The 19,785-nt window shown below is 36.2% G+C and overlaps 1 protein-coding gene across 1 annotated transcript in view; it reads left to right on the top strand.

Annotated features, from left to right (window-relative positions):
• LOC140137780 (suppressor of SWI4 1 homolog) overlaps positions 1-11,610 on the top strand; it is a 45,404-nt gene extending 33,794 nt beyond the window's left edge. The window contains exons 8-14 of the mRNA XM_072159547.1: positions 5,356-5,479; positions 5,966-6,044; positions 6,889-6,943; positions 7,812-7,886; positions 8,559-8,614; positions 9,087-9,161; positions 11,213-11,610. Coding sequence (XP_072015648.1) covers positions 5,356-5,479; positions 5,966-6,044; positions 6,889-6,943; positions 7,812-7,886; positions 8,559-8,614; positions 9,087-9,161; positions 11,213-11,544 — 796 coding nt within the window. The 3' untranslated portion in view covers positions 11,545-11,610. The remainder of the gene's footprint in view (positions 1-5,355; positions 5,480-5,965; positions 6,045-6,888; positions 6,944-7,811; positions 7,887-8,558; positions 8,615-9,086; positions 9,162-11,212) is intronic.
• Positions 11,611-19,785: the final 8,175 nt, after the last annotated feature.

Genomic DNA, 19,785 nt, shown 5'->3' with positions numbered 1-19,785 from the left:
AAAATAGACACAAATTTATCAAGGGGTGTAGTACCCCCTTAATGTGGCTAATCAGTTCAGTTCAGTTCTCTCCATATGGAGAGATTTTATTTCTCAGTATATATAGGCTTTCGGCCTTACAATACAATAAAGTACAGTACAATATATTTACCCATCACCAGGGGGCAAAAGAGTTTGCCTGATTTTATGAGCATTAAAAATAAATTTTGATAATGAAATTATAGTTTGTTGATTTCTAGACTGAAATAGAGTAATAAAATAATTAAAATTTGGAATACACTCTGGCAATAAGCGATTTCTTTCATTAGCATATGCAGGACATTTTAATACAAAATGATACAAATCTTCAATTTCACCAGTGTGGCAGATTTTACAAATACGTAAATTTTGAGGAACCTTAAACCATATTCCACGAACATATTCTAACTCAAGAACACCCAATCTGGCTTTGGTCAGAAGTCTTTTATGAAATGGTTTCTCCAGCCACAATAAATAGTCTTCCACCACTAGATTTTCTTTGATTTGAGTATAAAAAGTAAGTGATGAATACTTAATGCATTTCGCCAATTTTGTATATCAATATCTTTACATCTCTGTTTGAAAACATCAATAAAATAATTTACATTGTCAACACCTTGAGCAATCCATATTTCACCAAAACCGTAAGAGTACAGAATATTTTTGATCTTCATAGCCCAGCATTTTTTACCATTCTCTGCCTTTTTGTATTGAAACTCATAGCTTTGTCTTAAAAACCTGTTATTATCCAGTGATAAAATGTAAAACCAATACTTAATACAGTTAATAAGTGAATTTACCAACAGTGCATTTCTACCAAGTTCACCACGAATGGCACAGTGTGGGATAGATTTACATGATTTAGATACACCAAGAACATTATCTGGGACTCAGATGTTCCCCAAAGTTCACTACCGAAAAGGAGTATAGGTCTTATTTTTGTGTCAAAAATCTTGAATAGAACATCCACAGGGAGAGGACTATAGCTTTTCAAAATCTTTATGAGACCAAAGAAAGCTTTGTTAGCTTGCGATGCAGTGGATTTCTGTGCATCAAGCCAGTTCCCATTACTTGAAAACACATTACCTAGGTACTTGAAGGTATTGACCACTTCTATTCTTGTTCCCTTATAAAACCATTTCTCAGTACGTTTAAGAACACCACCTCGTTTAAATACCATGATTTTAGTTTTATCTATATTTACTGAAAGGCCCCATTCATGACAATATTCTGCTAGAACATCAAGTTGTTTTTGTAGACCAAAGATAGTGCCACTTATAAGAGCTAAGTCATCAGCAAATAGTAGATGACTGATAAAACATTGATTTATCTGCACTTTTTCAGTGTCGTCAGAGTTCAGTCGCGGTACTCAAATCGTTTATAAAAGTTTGAATAAAAATGGTGACAGCAAAGAACCTTGCTGAACTCCAGCCTTACAAGAAAAAACATTTGTTATACTTGTAGATGTTCTGACACAAGCATTTAATTGCATATACATTGAACTCAAAACATTAAGAACATTACCAGTAATACCATATCGTTTCAGCTTAAATAATAGAGCATCATGATTTATTAAATCAAAAGCTTTATTTAAAATCTACAAAGCCTATATAGACCCTTCCACGCTTCCATGAAAGATATTTATTGATAACTGTATCCAATATAAAAACATTATCTGTGGTTCTGAAACCTTTACGGAAGCCGGCCTGTTCTTGATGGAAAACATTTTCAGCCTCAGCCCAAAAGTTTAACCTTTCGAGCAAAACTTTAGAAAAACTTTACTCATTATAGGAAGTAAAGAAATACCACGGTAATTTGCTGGATCAGTTTTATTCCCCTTTTTTTTTTTAGGAATAATAAGACTGGATGCCCATTGGAGTGGAAATGATCCAGTGGTCAAGATCAGGTTGCAAAACTTCACCAAAATATCACTCAACTCATTAATTGGACTGTTTTTGAAAAATTGGTGGAAAACCATCAATACCGGGAGCCTTGGCATTTTAAGAGCATCAATACTCGATTTAATTTCCTCGGTGTTATCTCGGCATCAAAAATGCAGTCCAATCTGGATGGTGATTTAGTTCACCCTCAACTTGGTTTTGCAACGTGGGCTCCCCACCTGGTATATCAACTCGAAATAGATTTTCAAAGTATTGAAACCAATTGTCTGATGAAATCTCACTGGAAATTGATGTTTGACTTCCTTCAATCTTGACCAGAAACCTTTACTGTCGCGATTTTTCAAACAGTCCAAAATTTCTTTTTGTTGCTGGTTTTTGAATTTTGTTTTCTTTTCCTCAATGAAGTTTTTATATTCATGCTTCGTATTTTTGTAATCAGTTAAAGCTTCTTCAGAGCGACTTAATCTGAATAATCTGAGTTTGTATTGAACTCTATTTTTAAACCTGATACACTCATCGTCAAACCACGTGAGACTTACAATGTGCCTTACTTTTTTGTTGTTCATAAAAGGGCGTTGCATAGCTTTCCTACATAAGCAAAGATATCTGTCAAAGCAGACTAGGCTTTGTCAATTTGTACCAAGTCTAGAGCTCTTTGAAAAGCATGTTTCATTTCATTCAAATTTGTATGCTTCCACCTGTTAAAACAAGAGTTGAGTAGATTTGGTTTCACACATATCTATGTAACGAGCTACATGCTGTCTGTTGCCATGGGTCCGCATATCAGACGGTACAGAAGAATTACCCACTATGAATGAAAAGGTAATTGGGAGGTGATCCGATTCAATTCTTGAGTGGATATCAACATTGCAGATCTTTTGAAAGGTGGAAACATTACATAACACATAGTCTACAACACTTTTCCCTTGATGGCTTATGAATGTATAGAAGCTTGATCGAATAGCATTAATTCTACCATTTACAATTTTTATACCCGTGTTACAGCAAAAATTCAACAATTCACGACCATATCTATTTACAAAATTGTCCTGGTTTGATATTTTTGGGAGGGGGACATCTTCATCATACACCTCATTGTCCCAACCCTCGGGGCATTCATCCGAGTCAATGAAATCATTGAGAATACCTGTTCTTCCATTAAAATCACCAACAATAATAAAATGGCATTTGGGTAATCTGATAAATATTGAGCATATTCAGTCTCTAGAATGTCAAGTACATCTTCATTTATAGAATAGGGGGAGTCTTCCGGTGATCTATACACAGTTGCCACAATAATGCATTTTGAAATGAAATCAATTTTCGTCCAGAGAATATTTTCGGAAATACTTTTTAGTTTTGTAGCTAAAACATTTAGGAATTCTTATAAAAGAAGGAAATGCCTCCAGACGGACGTCCAATATCAAAACGTTGTTTTCTGTAAGAACCAACATGATTATAACCATCCAAATTTGGTTCGTTGTCTGAATTTGCCCAAGTTTCCACAAAACACATAAAATCAAATTTTGTTATGAAAGCAATAAATTGTGTATCACAAAGCTTTGTTAATAAACCATTTACATTCCAGTAGAGAAATTTTTCATATCATACTCAGTTTGATTACCACCACGGTTATCATTATTTACATTGTCATTATTACTTTCAGTTCCATTTTCACCATCATCAATCTGATCATTTTCTACATTTCCATTATCATGATTGTTACCATTATTACCTGAATCAGTATCAAATGCACCAGCGTTATCATGTTTACTCATCTTAGATGCTTCATCATCATTATCACCATATGTTGTCAACTTAAAATGATCCCTTGCCAAATTATTCATACTTCCATTACCAGGAGTTGGCCTATTTGTACTAACACAACCATTTTTGACAATAGCAACATTTTTATCTTTGATGACATTGCAATAATTTTCACAATGTTTTATGGACATATATTTATCACTTTTCAAACAATTTGACATGTTTACCAGAGTATTTTGCACAACATCATTTCTATCAGGGGTTTTATTTGGATATTCATCATGTTTGTCACAAATATTGTTATCACTATCACCATGACTATGTATTGAAATATTTTGTATTTCCAGCTCATTAATCATGTCCATACTTCCATTGTCAACGGTATTTTCTATAATGCACCCATTTATCACTGCATCATTATTATACTTGGTATTTGCATTTTTGACAGATCTAACATTTTCATCATGGTTCATAGACATATGAATTTCACTCATCATATCGTTAAAACTTTCAAGTTCAAGAGTGTCTTTTTTGACATTTAAGCATTCAACGTCATCATTTTTAACAACATTACCACCACCACCAGCATCTTTAGCCTTTAACATGTTTGCATATATTCATTATATGTATCAATGACAACATTATAATAACTCATGTTATCAGCCTTTATGACTTCACTATGATTTATTTCTGAAATTTCAGTGTTTGTCCGAGGATGTTTTTGCACTTTTTTATTAGAGTTATTATGGCTGTGACCACATCCCTATGCTGGTACAATGTCCTCAGTTCCTTCATCGAACACGTATTTAACTTTGTCGATAACTAGCTTGTCATAGGAGAGATATGCACGTTTGTTTTGGTTCCTTGCTTCTGTCATAAATGGGATCAGGGTTTTTCTTGTATCGCTGAACCTTCTTTGTGAAATCTTGTGAGACCCCATATTTGTCCTTTTTCTTCAACTTCGTTTGTGCTGCATCGAGAACTGCACTTCTTTGTTTATATTTCGTGAACTTGGCAATGATTGGAGCTGTATTTCCACCGCTAGCGATTTCAGTCTATGTACTCGTTCAAATTCAACTTCATCGCCATCTATATCAAGTTTATCACTCAGAAAACTTCTCACCTTGTCTTCGCTTTCATCCCAGGTTTCCTTGTCATCTCCTTCGATGCCATGAAAAATTAGATTGTCCCTTCTAGATTGCGATTCAAGTTGTTCAATCCTAGCGTTTGCCTGTTCCAAATCGGCCTAATGGTGTGTAAATATAAGTGTAACTGATAATTTCAAAGTTTGGCAAAATGTTTTGGTTAGGATTGAGGGCCTAATTTAGGACAGGGCTGTACAAAGGTATTGTAACACTCATGCCTTGGCAGGTGATTGCGCTGTCTGTGGATAAAATTTAAAAACATTTTTGTTTAGAATCATAACAGGATTGGCAATATTGTAAGACACCCCCTGGGATATGATTAGGGTTTATGGCTAGTGTTAAAGGTTATGGTTAGGCTTAGGATTGAGGTGAGGGTTATGGATGTGATCTTATATGGACTAGACAGATAGTTAAATTTGAATGCAATCATATTAGTTTTGCAAAAGGTTGTGTCATAACCATATATGTTGTCATAATATCATTGTTGCTGACATCAAGTTGCTTCTACACTTTTATGTATTTAGTGCTGGGCAGTTATCTGAGAGTGAAGCCGAGCTAGATGGTGAACACAATGAGGTTACGTTACCGCAGGCAATGGCTAGTAGAGGCAACATGATAACACAAAAAAGTGCCATCAGACTAGTGGAGGTAATGTTGTATTGCACATTTGTTGCTAGGGTGTTAAAGTGTGATGAGCTCAGGTGCTGTAAAGAGATTTTGTGTCAAGTTATCTGTATATTAAAATAATTGAGAAAGTTATTGTCATATTTTTATGGTAATGAACTTCAAGATGGTTTTAAATCAAGATTTACTGATCTACAAAAGAAAAGAATTTAAAACAAAAGAGGAATTTGTCAAAACTTCTCTGGGTTATTCTTTATAGTTCTTCTGGTATTCCCAAGAGGGAACTGTACACCTGGGCAACATGTACATCTGCAGTTCTTCAGTGTTCTGATGTTATAGATTACAGTGTCAAAAACAACATTTTTTTGAAAAGTGAACAGCCTGTTTTACTCTTCCAAAATACCAGAAGTATAGAAAATTAATAACATTAATTGAATTAGTAGGCTTTATGTAAATTGTTTGATCAGAGAACAGTGTATGTAACTTCTCTTTATTTTAAACCTTTCGCAGATTGGTCCTAGAATGAAACTACAGCTTGTTAAAATAGAAGAAGGTCTATGTCAAGGAGAAGTCATCTTCCATCAATTTGGTAAGTTGGTGATGTTTTTGTAATGATGTTCTTGTATTATGTGTAGGGGTTTGTGTGTGTGTGTGCTCTTTTATAAACACTGGCAAACAAGGACTCATGAGAAATATCTGTGTAACTATCGATGCACAGGATCTGTGGACCTCTGTGGATCTGTGAACCGCAGTTGCCGGTGGAAAGGGGCATTGGGCACTTGGATTGTGAAAATTAGTCTACATCCACAGTAAGAGAAAACCCTAATACCTCAACGTGTGTGTCTACAGTTGGAAACTCAATTGACCTTTTCGTTAAACCCCTTTGCAGGTAGACCTCTGATGTTGTCATGTCGATGCCCAAATCGGTACTGCGCACTTCACTGTTTTCAAATGTGTAGTAACTAATATCTAAATGATGTGCGCATCGGGGTGACATCAAATGACAACATCTCAGATCTACCCGCAAAAAATTAGGGGATTTATTAAAAAGGTGAATAGGGTAGGTCAGTGGTCATATTTGCCGGTGATTGTACGTAGGGTGTAGGTGTTTACTTTTAAATCAATATTTGTCTATACATATGAAATAGAGAGTGGTGTAGGTCAATGGTTTTGGCAGATAATTGACCTTTTGGGTTCCCTGAATACTCCAGATTAAGTGTTTCTGATTTTGCGCATATTTTCTGTAATTGATGTCCGAGATTGTTAAACAACCCTTAAAATTTGCTGAATTTTAAATTGAATGCAAATGAAAGCTTGCTTTTTTGAACACCGTTTATCAGTATTTTATATGTGATGCAATATTTTTTTGTGTGTGCAAGCTAGTACTTAAAAAAATAATGTGAACATTTGTTTTCTTTTGCTTTATTCCTCAGTGTCTAAAACACAAGACGAGGTAGCAGCTGCCAGGAATGTCAGGAGGAAAAAGAAGTAAGTACCAACCAACAAAAGCTTTGGTTAATTTTTAGTCAACCGCAGATGCCCTGACAGAACCAGTGATTGGAGCTGGTTTCTATTGGTCAGAACAGTAGATTCTGCCATGGCCCCAGCGGTTGACTCATGATTGGGTTTTGACAACATCCCTAACCTAAGTGTCAAATCATTCAGTCATTTTTGAGGTATATAATAGGATGTGCTGATAGGAACTTCAAGAGCCACACTGATAACTCTATTTAAGAAATGAACGAAGTGCTTTGTGCTAATTGAGCGAATGATTTATTAATCTGAATTTATACTCGATCGCTGAGCGATTGCGATGCACCACTGACCACTGGCAATCGCCAAATTTTGCGATGCATCGCTCGTCGCTTTTGCATTTGTACTTACCACGGTGATAGCGATAACAGGTGACGATTAAAATATTCTAAATGGCACAAAATTTTTAGAACATCTGTTGCTGTCAATAATTATTGCTTTGAATTAATTCATCCGCCGAAAGTTAATAATCGAGAAAGAGAAATTAATTAGCAAAATAATAGATCCAGTTGGTTGTAAATGATTGGTTGATGCATTCATGTGTCAAGCGATATCGCTCGAAAGTTGAGATTTCTTCAACTTGCAATAGCGACGTTGTTTTTGCTTCGGCGTTTTGTATCGATTGATTGGCTTGACACTCTGAAAATGGAACACTGAGCATGCATGAGAATCACTTTTCTGTAAAAGCGATTAAGTATAAATTCAGATTTACATATCTCCTATCAATCATTATAATTCTGAGGCCATGCATGCTAAAGGTTTACCCAAATGGACTGGAACTTTTGAGGCGTGTGGCTAATTTCATTTTTTTCCCGCTTGACAGGCAACTGAAAGAGAACCGCAAAAAAAACCAAGATGCTGATATAGAACGGAAGGAACAAGAGAAGGCAGCTCACAGGTACGGCAAATTTAGCATCATGCATGGATGAATATTTAGAAAAATGTTTGTCAAATATACCAAAAACTACAGATTTTTATCACATGTTGGTAATTTATAGGTCCATATTTGTCTGTCAGTGGAAATATGGGTGTGTATGCTTGTGTGCTTGTTGACTGTATGTTGTGAAGGCCTGAGGATGTGAAAATGTAAAAAAACTGTGCTTATACTGTAAAGATTCTCCTAATGGCACGTATATGGGCCCCCTTGACGTTACTGGAATTTTAGGCACAAACTAAAAGTTTACTCCCATAAAAATCCCACCAGCAAATAAGGGCACAGACGATTAATTCTTGTTGGTATTTCTCTATTTGTACATGAAATTTACCCTAAGGGACCTCAAGACAAATGTCTATAATATTGGGATTACGCGTTCAGTGTACATAAAATTATTATCCGATGTAATGTCATAGGTGTGCCCAACCTTTTTTTGGACTGACAGCTGCCTTGTAAATTTCAGTTTGACGGCTGCATAGTGTTATTACAAATTTTTGTTTTATGTATTTATAATGTTTGTAAAAAAAGACTTTTGAGGGCCGCACTGGCCAGTTGGCTGCAGGTTGGCCATCCCTGCAGTAACTTAACTGACAAGGCTCATTCAAATATTGATTTGTTTATCATTCATTCATTCAGGGCTAAGTGTGTGGCTGGCATGCTGAAGAAAAAAGGAATGGATCCAACCAGCAAGAGTAAGTAAATTTGAAAATAAGTACTGTATAAGTGGGAGATCCGCATGCAATAGGGGGCGAATTCCAAATGGCCCATGACGGCTAGTAAGGGAAAAGATGTTTTGGTACTGTGGCAATTTAGAATTATATACATTTTAAAGTGGCACTTTAAGGAATTCAGATGTGGATCTGGTATAAGTGGTTCTTTTTTTGTGAAATTTAGGACCGATGATTGTAGTGGGGATTTTTTTGTAAAATTAATGCTGAAACAATGTTATTGTAGACAAAAGGTCATATTCATGTGTTGTTAAATTCACGACCTAACCGCTATTAGTGAAATTCATGATAATAAAATCCTCGTTAATTTTTTCTGGCAAGTCCCACAACCTGTTTTAGAAGAGGCAACGACCTCCAGTTTGGGAACTGCTGGTCTATTGTTACTCTTGGTGTGAAAATGTTACCATTATAACTCTTGTAATTTCCTTATTTGCAGATGAAACTGTGACTTATGAAGATGATGATGACACAGAGTACTACAGAAAGGAAGTAGGAGAAGAACCAGATCCAGGTATGTAAATGTGTGCATATTCAGTGGTGTATACTGACTGGGGTGGGATAACATTACTGTACATGCATTTTTACGCTTTTCGCGCTCAATGCAGCTGCCGTGAAAATAAAAACACACGATAAGTTCTTTTTATGTATATATTGGTCTATGTAAGAAGACTCAAAATCACAAATTTTAAAAGTGAAATGGTTAGAAATTAGCAAAACACAAAAAATGACACACACAAAAATAATCACTTTTACAGTACTTGTCCTCTCTGGGTCAAAATACCAGAACAAAATCAACCAAAACTTGTAGTGTGTTTCTCCTAATTAGGCCAATTTAAGACCAAAATTTAATTTGATAATGGGGCCAAATTTGTAAAAAATTATCATTTTCTACGCAATTTGTTATGTGCATTTGACCCGGACAGGCCATTTTAGAAGTAGCTCAGTGGGCTGCATGACATTCCATTCTAAAAAAAAAAAAAGAAAAAAAAAAAGCGCAGTGATTTATAGTGCGCTACGCACAGGCACAACGCCTAGACGTTGATCCACAAGCCTCAGCACACTTTACAGGGTGTCGCTGACCACTACGGCCCCACATCATTCCATAAACCATTAAACAACAAATCAGGGACTTTGCTGCTTCAAGAGCGCACATCTAGACATTCCACAAATAACCATCGCAACCAGGATCAGCTCCCGAGTTTCGTACGGGTTACAACGAGACAAATTAGCAGTAAGTTCCTTGTCCAGGTGAATTTCAAGCTAACTCAATTATTTTCCACTACAATTTTAAACTACAATGCAGCTCATTATTGTTAACATAGATTGCCCCATTGGAAAGGTCCAAAAATGAGTTTATTTGTACAATCACATTTATCTCAGTCACTTGCGAACGGATCTGGATGATTTTTGCACCAAGACACTTTGTGGTTTTGAATCTTCAAGAAAGTTTTAATATGACTGCTGATATGTTAAGTTAATTCCAGGGCCTATTTTTACTGAGATGCCCTGTGTTGGGTGATGACCTGTATAGCTAAACTCCTCAACAAAAGTTTGGAAAGTTTTTTCAAGCATCTGTATCGCCAATTATTTGTGACATATTCATATCGTGTTGCATATCAATGGATAGCTACAATACTCCTCTTTACTATGACACCCCATTTGAAACAATAACATTTTTCACGGCTGAGTACACGCCTTGTGAATGTGGTGGGGTCTCAAACAGAATTTGCCAAATTGACTATTATTCTGTGCTCAAACAACGCTAGCCACTAACCTCAATAGCGGGTGGAAAAACCACAGACAGCCACAATAGTCACCTCATGCTGCTAACCAACCTGGTTACACGTTACCGTGGGATGGCATTCCATTCTTCAAAAAGGATTCGTCGCAGGTCATTCAATGAGTTTGCATGGGCTTCTCTGGCACGCACAGCACGATCAACCTGGTCACACAAGTGTTCAATCAGGTTGAGGTTGGCCCCCATGTCTGGCCTGATGGCAGACCATTTTGTCTCTACTCCCATATTCTGTAGGTAGTCGTTGACTACCGTGGCTATGTGGGGCGAGCGGTGTCATCTTGGAGGATTGCATTAGGTCCCAGATTGTGAAGATATGGATTGCAGCTTGCTGCACAGGATAATGCTAAATTTGGCAAATTCTGTTTGAGACCCCACTACATTCACAAGGCGTGTACTCAGCCATGAAAAATGGGGTGTCATTGTAAAGGGGTGTCATTGTAGCTATCCGTTGATATGCAACACGATAAATAATTTGAGATACTGATGCTTGAAAAAACTTTCCAAACTTTTGTTGAGGAGTTTATATCATTTTCCACTTTGTTGTGACAGTGACGTCAGTGTGCATTTCATTGGGCGCAGCTGCATATCGCTAGTGTTTGCTCAAAGCACTGGTGTACACACAGTTAAAACACCGCATAGATGAGCATGAGAAACAGTTGCCTCAACGTGTTGACGTCACTGCCACATCAAGGCGATAAATATAAGCATTGTAACTTCAAGACTGACTTAAAAATTGATTCAAATTGATCTTTTTTAATTTGCAGAATTATTCCCACAGCATCAACGTGGTGGTCCAGGTGGAAAGAGGAAACCGTTCAAGCGTGACTTTAGTTCATCTCGCAAGAAATTTAAGGGTAGTTCAAAGCCAGGTACAGAAGAGAAAGGAGGCAAAGCATCAACATCAAAACCATTCTCTCCTGACAAATGGAACATGAAGAGTACCGGAAGACCAAAAGGGCGTGTTATGAACAAAAGAACTGTAGGCAAAGGAAAGCCAGGGATGCAAGGGTCAAAGGGAAAGGGCAACGTTCATGGAGGAAAAGGCAAAGGTCAAGTTGCAAAGTTCAAGTTTAAGATGAGTAAATCAAAGAGATAAGTGATGGGCTATTGGATGGTCCATTTGCAATGTACTTGCAGTCTAGTTGAAAAGTTTTTAGCAGATTTAATGTTAGGCCAAAAAAAACCCCATGTTTGTTTCCTGTAGCAGGTCCAAAAAGTCAAATGCGAAATGCGGTTTTTTATTTATTTTTTTAAAAATCCATGTCTTGAAATGGAAAAAATACCCTTTTCGCTGCGAATTGGAATGGGAATTTACAGTGGGTTTCTCCGACACACACAAAAAAAAAATCATATTTCTTCATATTCAAGAATATTTATGACCCCCTTTCAACTTGCAGTAGTTTTTCACCATGCTCGTTTGTTGTATAATGTGTAAATGTTAACTCCAGTAGTGTTTTATATTAAATATTTGTGATTTTTCCGGGTTTTTTTTTTTTTTTTTCTTTGTAAGTAAAAAAAAAATTCAAATGCGCACAATAAGCCGTAAAAAATGAAATGCGCACGCTACAGGAAACAAACTTTTTTTTTTGGCCTTAAACAAGTTAAGTACAATTTAAGGTAGCCTTCAAGGTTGCCTACTGGTTAGGGTGTCCGACTCAATGATCACAAGGTTGCAGGTTTGAACCATGTTGGGTGTAACATGTTGTCCTTGGACAAGACACTTGATTGTTCCACTCCACCAAGTGTATAATGGAGAGCTGTATAATAATATAGCCTTTTGCAAAGATCCTTTGCCGTTTTTATCCCACCTCGTACGCTCGCGTAAATACATGCCTGCGTTACGCGATTGATTGGCGAATCGGAGGTGCTGATTTGATGATGACGTGATTCAATTAGCCAATCAGAACCCGACTTCATGTTTACGCCATAAACTGCGACAAAATAAAAACTGCGAAGGAATTTTGCAAAAGATAATAGGGGTAGTCGTACAGGCTGTATCAAAATGATGGGTACCAATCCGCTTGTACCGGTGCAGTTGTTGTTGAGACACATGGTGTGATATATCCTAGTGGCAGCGGAATAAATGTAAAGTGCTTTGCACAAATTGATAAAGCGCTCTATATATGTGATGTGACCAAGCAAAATTAGTCGGAAGTCGTAAATATTGATTTCGAGATATAGCCAAACAAAGAAAGTATTTTCTTTTGTTTCCTATTGTTTTGGAAACTCTTTTAACTGCTCATATCTTTTGAACTGGTTGTCCAAATTCATTGGGGTTTTCTGCAAAATGAACCTTTGCAAATGTTGTTTACAATCCTATTAGGAACTGAAAATTGAATTTGTCAGACTTCTGACTGATTTTGCTTGATCACGCCACATATGCTGAAATTTATTTTAATTTGAAAATTTGACTGCTCAGTGCCAGAAGTGGGTAAGTGCAATAGCTGCCATGTGTAGATGAGTACAATATACTGTGTGTAAATTGCCAAATGTTCACAGGGCAGCAATTGCACTTACCTGCTTCTGGCACTGAGCAGTTGAATTGTTCATGTTTAGTGACATTTAAACCAGTTCACAAAGCAAAATTGTTGCTCATTGTAGCTCACCTGAGAGCTTTTGCTAAGAAACACTATAGCTTGTTCACTATTAGTGGATTGGTACTGCTCGTGTCAAAGGTCATCAGACCATGACCAGACACTTGCCTTTACAACTCAGACACAGTGTGAGTTGCAGGCTTGCGTAGTGCCTAGTCCCACTTTCAGAAAAGTCTATTCTACTCAACAAAATTAAAAACAGAGAACCAGGACTCGACTGCCATCTCGATACATGCATGGGGCAAAAATTGGTGGTATTTGGTTTAGCTCGGAATGCGCTCGAGGCAATCCTTGTCATGTGGACACGATGTCACATGATACGCAATTGGTAGATATATTTGGTGCGACCTGAACACATACCTAAACACTTCAGATGAGACGCATTATTGCTTTCACTTGTTTCCGCACTTTCGGCAAGGACCTAAATACCCCAAATTTCCCCACATAGCTGACGGCACCAATGTACTAGTACATGGCGGTATAGGGAGTCCGGGTTCTCTGGTTTCAATTCTGTGGTTCTACTGGATAATCCTAATCCTTTGGTAAGCACCAACTAGTGGGAATAACATTTTCATCATGTGAGTTTGCAAGAACAATTTATGTGAAATAAAATTGAATAGCTATTTCATGTAACATGCATTAAATATTTGCAGTGCAACCAATAATTGTAAAATACTGTTTTTCTCGTTTGCAATCCTGGTTACCAATAACCCATCCCAAGTTTAGGATAAATGAAAGTGCTTTTGTTAGGAGCTGACCCCCTCCCTCCGTGAAAAGTGTGAACTGTTTTAAATTCTAAACTGAAAGATCAACTTCTAGTACTAATATTAACTTAAGTATTTGGCAAGGTCTTTCAGCAGTCTACCGACATAAACACAGAAGAGGGGTTCTGATTGGCTAATTGAATCATATTTTCAGCACCTCATTCACTGATCCAGCTGTGTAGCATTGTGTGACCCAGGCGTGACCTAGTTCCTTTTAACAATTGGGAAGAGCGGTAGGGCAGTACTGAATAAGGTGGAAACAAATCATGTTGGGAGTATAAGAAAACATACCATTTTAATACCTTTCGCATTCAATTCAAGTTGATACTTGGAGAGTATACATCTAATATTATATGCACTAAAATAACGTCCATACGTTTGATTTTTAATGTGATAAATAAATAATAGCTGTAGTTTGACACCCCATTTGTGTAACAAAAATGATGAAACCTTAATTTTAAAGATGTTACCAGATCAAGGCTCTCCTTGTATATGGTGGGACTGTGTAATGGGCAAATATTGACTGTGTTCTTTTCAATCAGTTGAGCATTGTGCATGGTGGGTACCCACAAGATATCTTTTTACATTGTATTAGATGTTGTTACTTCTCTCAAATTGCACAAAATTTCATTAATTAAAATAATCATCATTTTCAAATTATTTTCACACAAGTGAGGTATCAAACAACATGTAGCTAACAAATTTATTACTTTACATTAAATCACAATAATTAGTTTAATCCCCTGAAAAAGTGTGGACTTTCATTTTGTGCAGCAATTACCTTTGAAAGCCTGATATATGTACAGTATCACTTGTATATGTAATGTATCACACAAGAATACAAATAAATATAACTGAATCAACACAACATTTCATTTTGTGTCCATAATTTTATTTACAAGTCAGCAGCAACATACATTTGATTTCAATAATTCACTGGTGTCCAGATATGACATTCCTCTGCAGGCGAGGCTATACCCAATACCCACAGGCAGTGTTCGAATTAAGGAAAAATAAATGGTTGTCCCATGGACAACCAGGTTACAATTTCTGGCTGTCCGTCTTAGTTTTTGGTTGTCCGTATGTACAAAGGTCCATTTTGGCTACAGATTTATGGTTGTCCGGCGGACAACCGAATCAGTATTTTTGGTTGTCCAGCCACTTTTTTAGTTGTCCCGGGCAACCGGACAACCAAAATTTCGAACGCTGCCCACAGGGCTATTTTTCAGGCTCTGTACTGTGACTGTACCTTACACCAGATGCATCTTTTCAGAGAATGTTTTGGATGGGGGTCAAAATGTCTGCATATTTATTAATTTTCTGCTCATTTTGGTGCTTGTCATTCTCTCGCCACTATGACAGGTAGTTAAATTTGGCTGTGGGGATGGGTAACATTTCAAAAGTACTAGTACTTTTGGTAGTCAACACTTCTTGATCAGTGTTGCAGAGATGTAACTAAAAACTAGTGGACCAACCATTAATTCTTGAACATATATGCCCGTTTTATGCCAAAATACCTGGGTTTCTTTGCAAATTGCATCATCCAAAGAAAACAAACTTTAATTTCTAGTATTTTTTATTGACCCTACTCCTGGAACTCTGCTAAAGTTACATCTCTGGTGTTGGTAATCCAAATGTCCAGGTAGGTTGCACTTGGTCTAGCATCTTTTTAGAACTACTGTACCACATTGTAACTGAACCAGACTGGCAGGTAAACATTATGGTGCGGACATACATGCATTGTCCTTTTTGTGCATAGCTGCATGTAAACATAATGCCCGCAATGTCCCAACCAAACAAGGGATGGACAAACATCTTTGCTGGGGAGGAACTATTTTTTTATTATTATTTTTTTTAGACGAGCAGGACATTTTGTTGTGTCAGTGCAAGAACGTTGTTATTTGGGTGAAAATTAATTAATAATGGATCATGAAAATATAAAAAATAGGTAAATGCACACATTTTAAGTTAAAAACAATATGTAAACTAGAAACACAAAATGCTTCTGCAAAATCAATGAAAGTCACTTGTGACGTTATTACATTGACACAACAATTTGGGATCGCAATAACGTGCATAAATTATGTGTCCTCAAGTTGTATAAATCCTCCAAATTAAACTTGTAGTGCATGAGTTGTTTGAGGAGTGCACTTATTTTTGCACCCACATATTCGCCCATTTCACGGTTCTGCCATACATGAGGAGGGCCTCGACCTGGTAGCATACATGAATAGGAATTGAACCAGTCATACCCTAACAATAATATTGTATAAAGTGTTAAGTTACATAATTCTTCCTTTCATGTCTATGGCCAGTTTGAGGCTCTCCTTGCATTTTGGCAGAACATTGCAATGGGCAAATTGGATTGAAGATAAAAGTACATTGCCGGCCTGAAAACAATGCATATCGAGGGTTGAGAGCCAGAAAGCCTCAACTCACAATCACCTGCTCCCACAAAATGAGCATAACGTCGTTGGGGCACTATAGAAGATACAGTCTATTAATCATGACACAATTCAATACACAAAAAACATTGCAGAGGAAATGTTGATTTTTGAAGATCAAAGCAAGGAGCCAACTTTACATGGTATTCTCATTTTGTGAGAGCTGGTCATAGTCATTTACGGCTTTCTGGTTCTGAACGCTCCATATATGTGTCACGATCAAGGGGAATGAGTTGCATGTTGCTAATATTGATTTTGAGATTTTGGTAAAGAAAGTGTTAAAATTCTTGTTTTATATTGTTTATAGGGATTGATAAATTGACATAACTTCACAAAGACAAATCTAATCAACATGGGGTTTTCAGTTTATGAAAGCTCTAAATGTCCTCTTTAGAAACATATGTAAAACTATTTTTGGCCAGGGTGGACATGCGACTCATTCCCCTTGATCATGTCACATATATTTTTCTTTTGGAAAGTTCCCTTTTTATAAACTTCGAACAAACCAAAAGATCAACAAAAATCTCTATGAATAAAACTACAATCAAGGAAAAAAAGAAGTTGGCACACCTTGACAATATGTCGGAACTCTTCATTGCTACCGTGATAGTAGTTAGTAGAACATTGTTTGATGACAAGTACAAACCTTCTCCTTTCCCCCTCAATCAATGTTGGGAAGACTGGAGAGCCCAATGGCAAAAGTGCTTTCATCAACATTGAATTGGGGGGAGAGAGGTGGCGATTTACATATATATTAAGTACCGGTATGCAGAGTGTGCCAACATTACTTTCTTACTTTATTTCTTACTTTCCTTGATTGTAGGTTTGTTAGGGAGGGGCATACAAATGTTGTTGACCATACTATGCTCTTAAAAAATCAAGTGTTTTTTTACTCTTGTACAGTTTTGTTACAGATGGGGAGGGAGGGGGTCAGCAATGGCACAATACAGGACTTCATTGATCTTATGGTTTGGTCCCTACCTTGACTACCCACAAAGACTGAGTCTAAAAACATTTGATTGTTCATTGGCCAAAAAAAAGTTTGTTTCCTGTTGGTGGTCTGAAAACCAAAATGTGATTTCCTTTTGTGGTCATCAGGATTTACACTAAAATATGCTTCAAAATTGCATATAATGTTGTTTTGAAGTATTTTGTGTGACACCCAGGGGCTGATTAAGACTGTTTTTCCAAAACACAAAATGTGCGCAGCCTGGGGAAACAAAACTTTTTTGTTTTTTGTTTTACCTACAAAGGACGTGATCTAGAGTTTTCTTTTGTGTTTTACATTTTTCTGCAAGCCAATATGAATATGATTTGCATGTATCTCCGGAACCAGCCGAATACAATTTTCAGCATTAATATTGTAGCACAAAAATGTTTATAAAAAAACAGCAGATTTCAGGAACATGACTCAATTTGCTTGATACAGGCCTTGTCTTTTGAGGCGAGTGAGAGTGATCACTCGCCTAAAATTAATCTGAGGAGAGCTTTTTATCACTTGCCTACATTTGGTGTAATAATAATACAAGTGATTAAAATCACTCGCCTACAGCTCACCTGACAAGTTTTGAGGAGAGTGGTTTGTCACTCGCCAGTAATTTTCAAAAGACCAGGCCTGTTGATAGCATAGCTATTCGCTAATCAAGCAAAATCACCCTATACATGTAATACAATTTTTTGGCTGATCGCTGTTTACATACATGTATAACTTACATATTATATATTGGCATTCTTGCTACACCAGGTTCAGTTGAAGAGTTTAGGTGCAAGAATGTGTTACATATATTCCATTGTTGATGTCTTGTGTACTTGTTTGCAATCAATAACCAGGGTTATTGGGTTTAAATCATGTTGATAAATCAACTTTTTCATTTTTTTTTACCATTTTTGATAAATGTTAAGTTAATTTCTTTCTTAAATTGACTCTTTTACTTCATTTCTAATCAATGCTTCTACAACTTTTGGATACAATTACAATTATACCTCTGTGATACTGATGACATTTTATCTATTGCTAAAAAATCATCTTCAAGGTGCAGAATTTTATTTAACAGGTTTTTTCTCACAATTTCGTAATTTTTTCTTTGTAATTTTCACATGTAAAAACAAATTTTGATTTTTTGTAAATAAATGATAGGATTGCTCATATGTCTAGCATACTCTTTTGACATTATCATGGAGTATACATGTAACAGTTCTTTGAATTAAAAAAAAAATCTAAATTCAATATAAAAAAAAATCTGATTTTTTTTTTATTACAAAAAATCAAACAAATCAGCAACCCTGATCAATACTGGGCTAAGTAAGCAAGTGTTATGTTTTATGTAGTGTTCATTTCTTTTAATTTTCTTTCAATACCATACTCATCCCATAAAATAACAATATTAGTACAAAATACACAAAACAGTCTTTGGATATATCGCATCTTGCAGCTAAACTTTTCCAAAATTCATTGACACACGACCCAACACAAGTAAACCAGGCTCATATCGACAATTAAAACTTTCATTTTGTTAAAAGGTCAATGGTAAAAATATAAGCATGGGTAGCTTTATGCAATTTACTTAACTACTTTCTGAAAACAAAGTTATCTGATACAGTATGTATTACATGGTCGCATGTCATAAGTTGGGTATGCAAAAAGGGTGGAGGGATTACACTTTTCTGAAAATTGCAATACAAATTTGATTGGCTTTCCGTAACCCGATATCCTACAGCAGTGGTTGATACCTCATTTTAAGCCTAATTTTATACTCTTTCAGTCTACTGAAGCATATAATTATACATTATTCAGTAAAAAAATCACATCAGTTGAAATGAAAAATGCCAGGGGTGGAGGAGCAGGCGGATGTGGAGCAGGCGGATGCGGGAGTGTGCAATAGGGCATATGTGAAAATTCACATGTCAGCATGTCAAAACTACTGGTTACTTTTTCAAATCTAGTGTGGGTATGATGTATTGAAAGCTTTGAATGTTGAATTTGTACCCCTAAAACAATTACTGACTATTTAAGGTGGACACCCTGTGATTAATTTTGTGACTAATTTTGCATTTTTCTCAAATAAGTACATTGTAACTACACACTGGTAACAAAAGTTATATGTATATTACAGGGCATGGAATCCAATTACTTCACTAAAATTTCATTGATTCAAGACAAGGGGTTCATTATTATGTTAAGAAATGAGGTACATTCTAGCGGTACCTCTTTTCTTATCATAAATAACGTACCGCTTGTCTTGAGTCACTGACATTCCAGTGTAGTAACTGGATTCCTTACCCCTATAATATACATAAACTTTTGTTACCAGTGTGATATTATTTTTTGAGAAAAATGCAAAAATATTCACAAATTTATCAAGGGGTGTAGTACCACCTTAAAGGGTTATATGTTCCATTTTTTTCATTTTTAATGAAACCGTAGTTGAATTTCAATATTTTTAGCAATATGCTAATGTACATTTCTCTTCTTGATATTCATTTCCTCAACAATATAATAACCATCTCGCTAATTACTTGTAAAAAGGTCATTGAC

The sequence above is a fragment of the Amphiura filiformis genome, chromosome 17 (genome assembly GCF_039555335.1).
Source record: "Amphiura filiformis chromosome 17, Afil_fr2py, whole genome shotgun sequence".
In the NCBI taxonomy this organism is placed as follows: domain Eukaryota; kingdom Metazoa; phylum Echinodermata; class Ophiuroidea; order Amphilepidida; family Amphiuridae; genus Amphiura; species Amphiura filiformis.
Note: the sequence above shows the minus strand (reverse complement) of the source record. Positions and strands in the feature narration are given on the sequence as shown.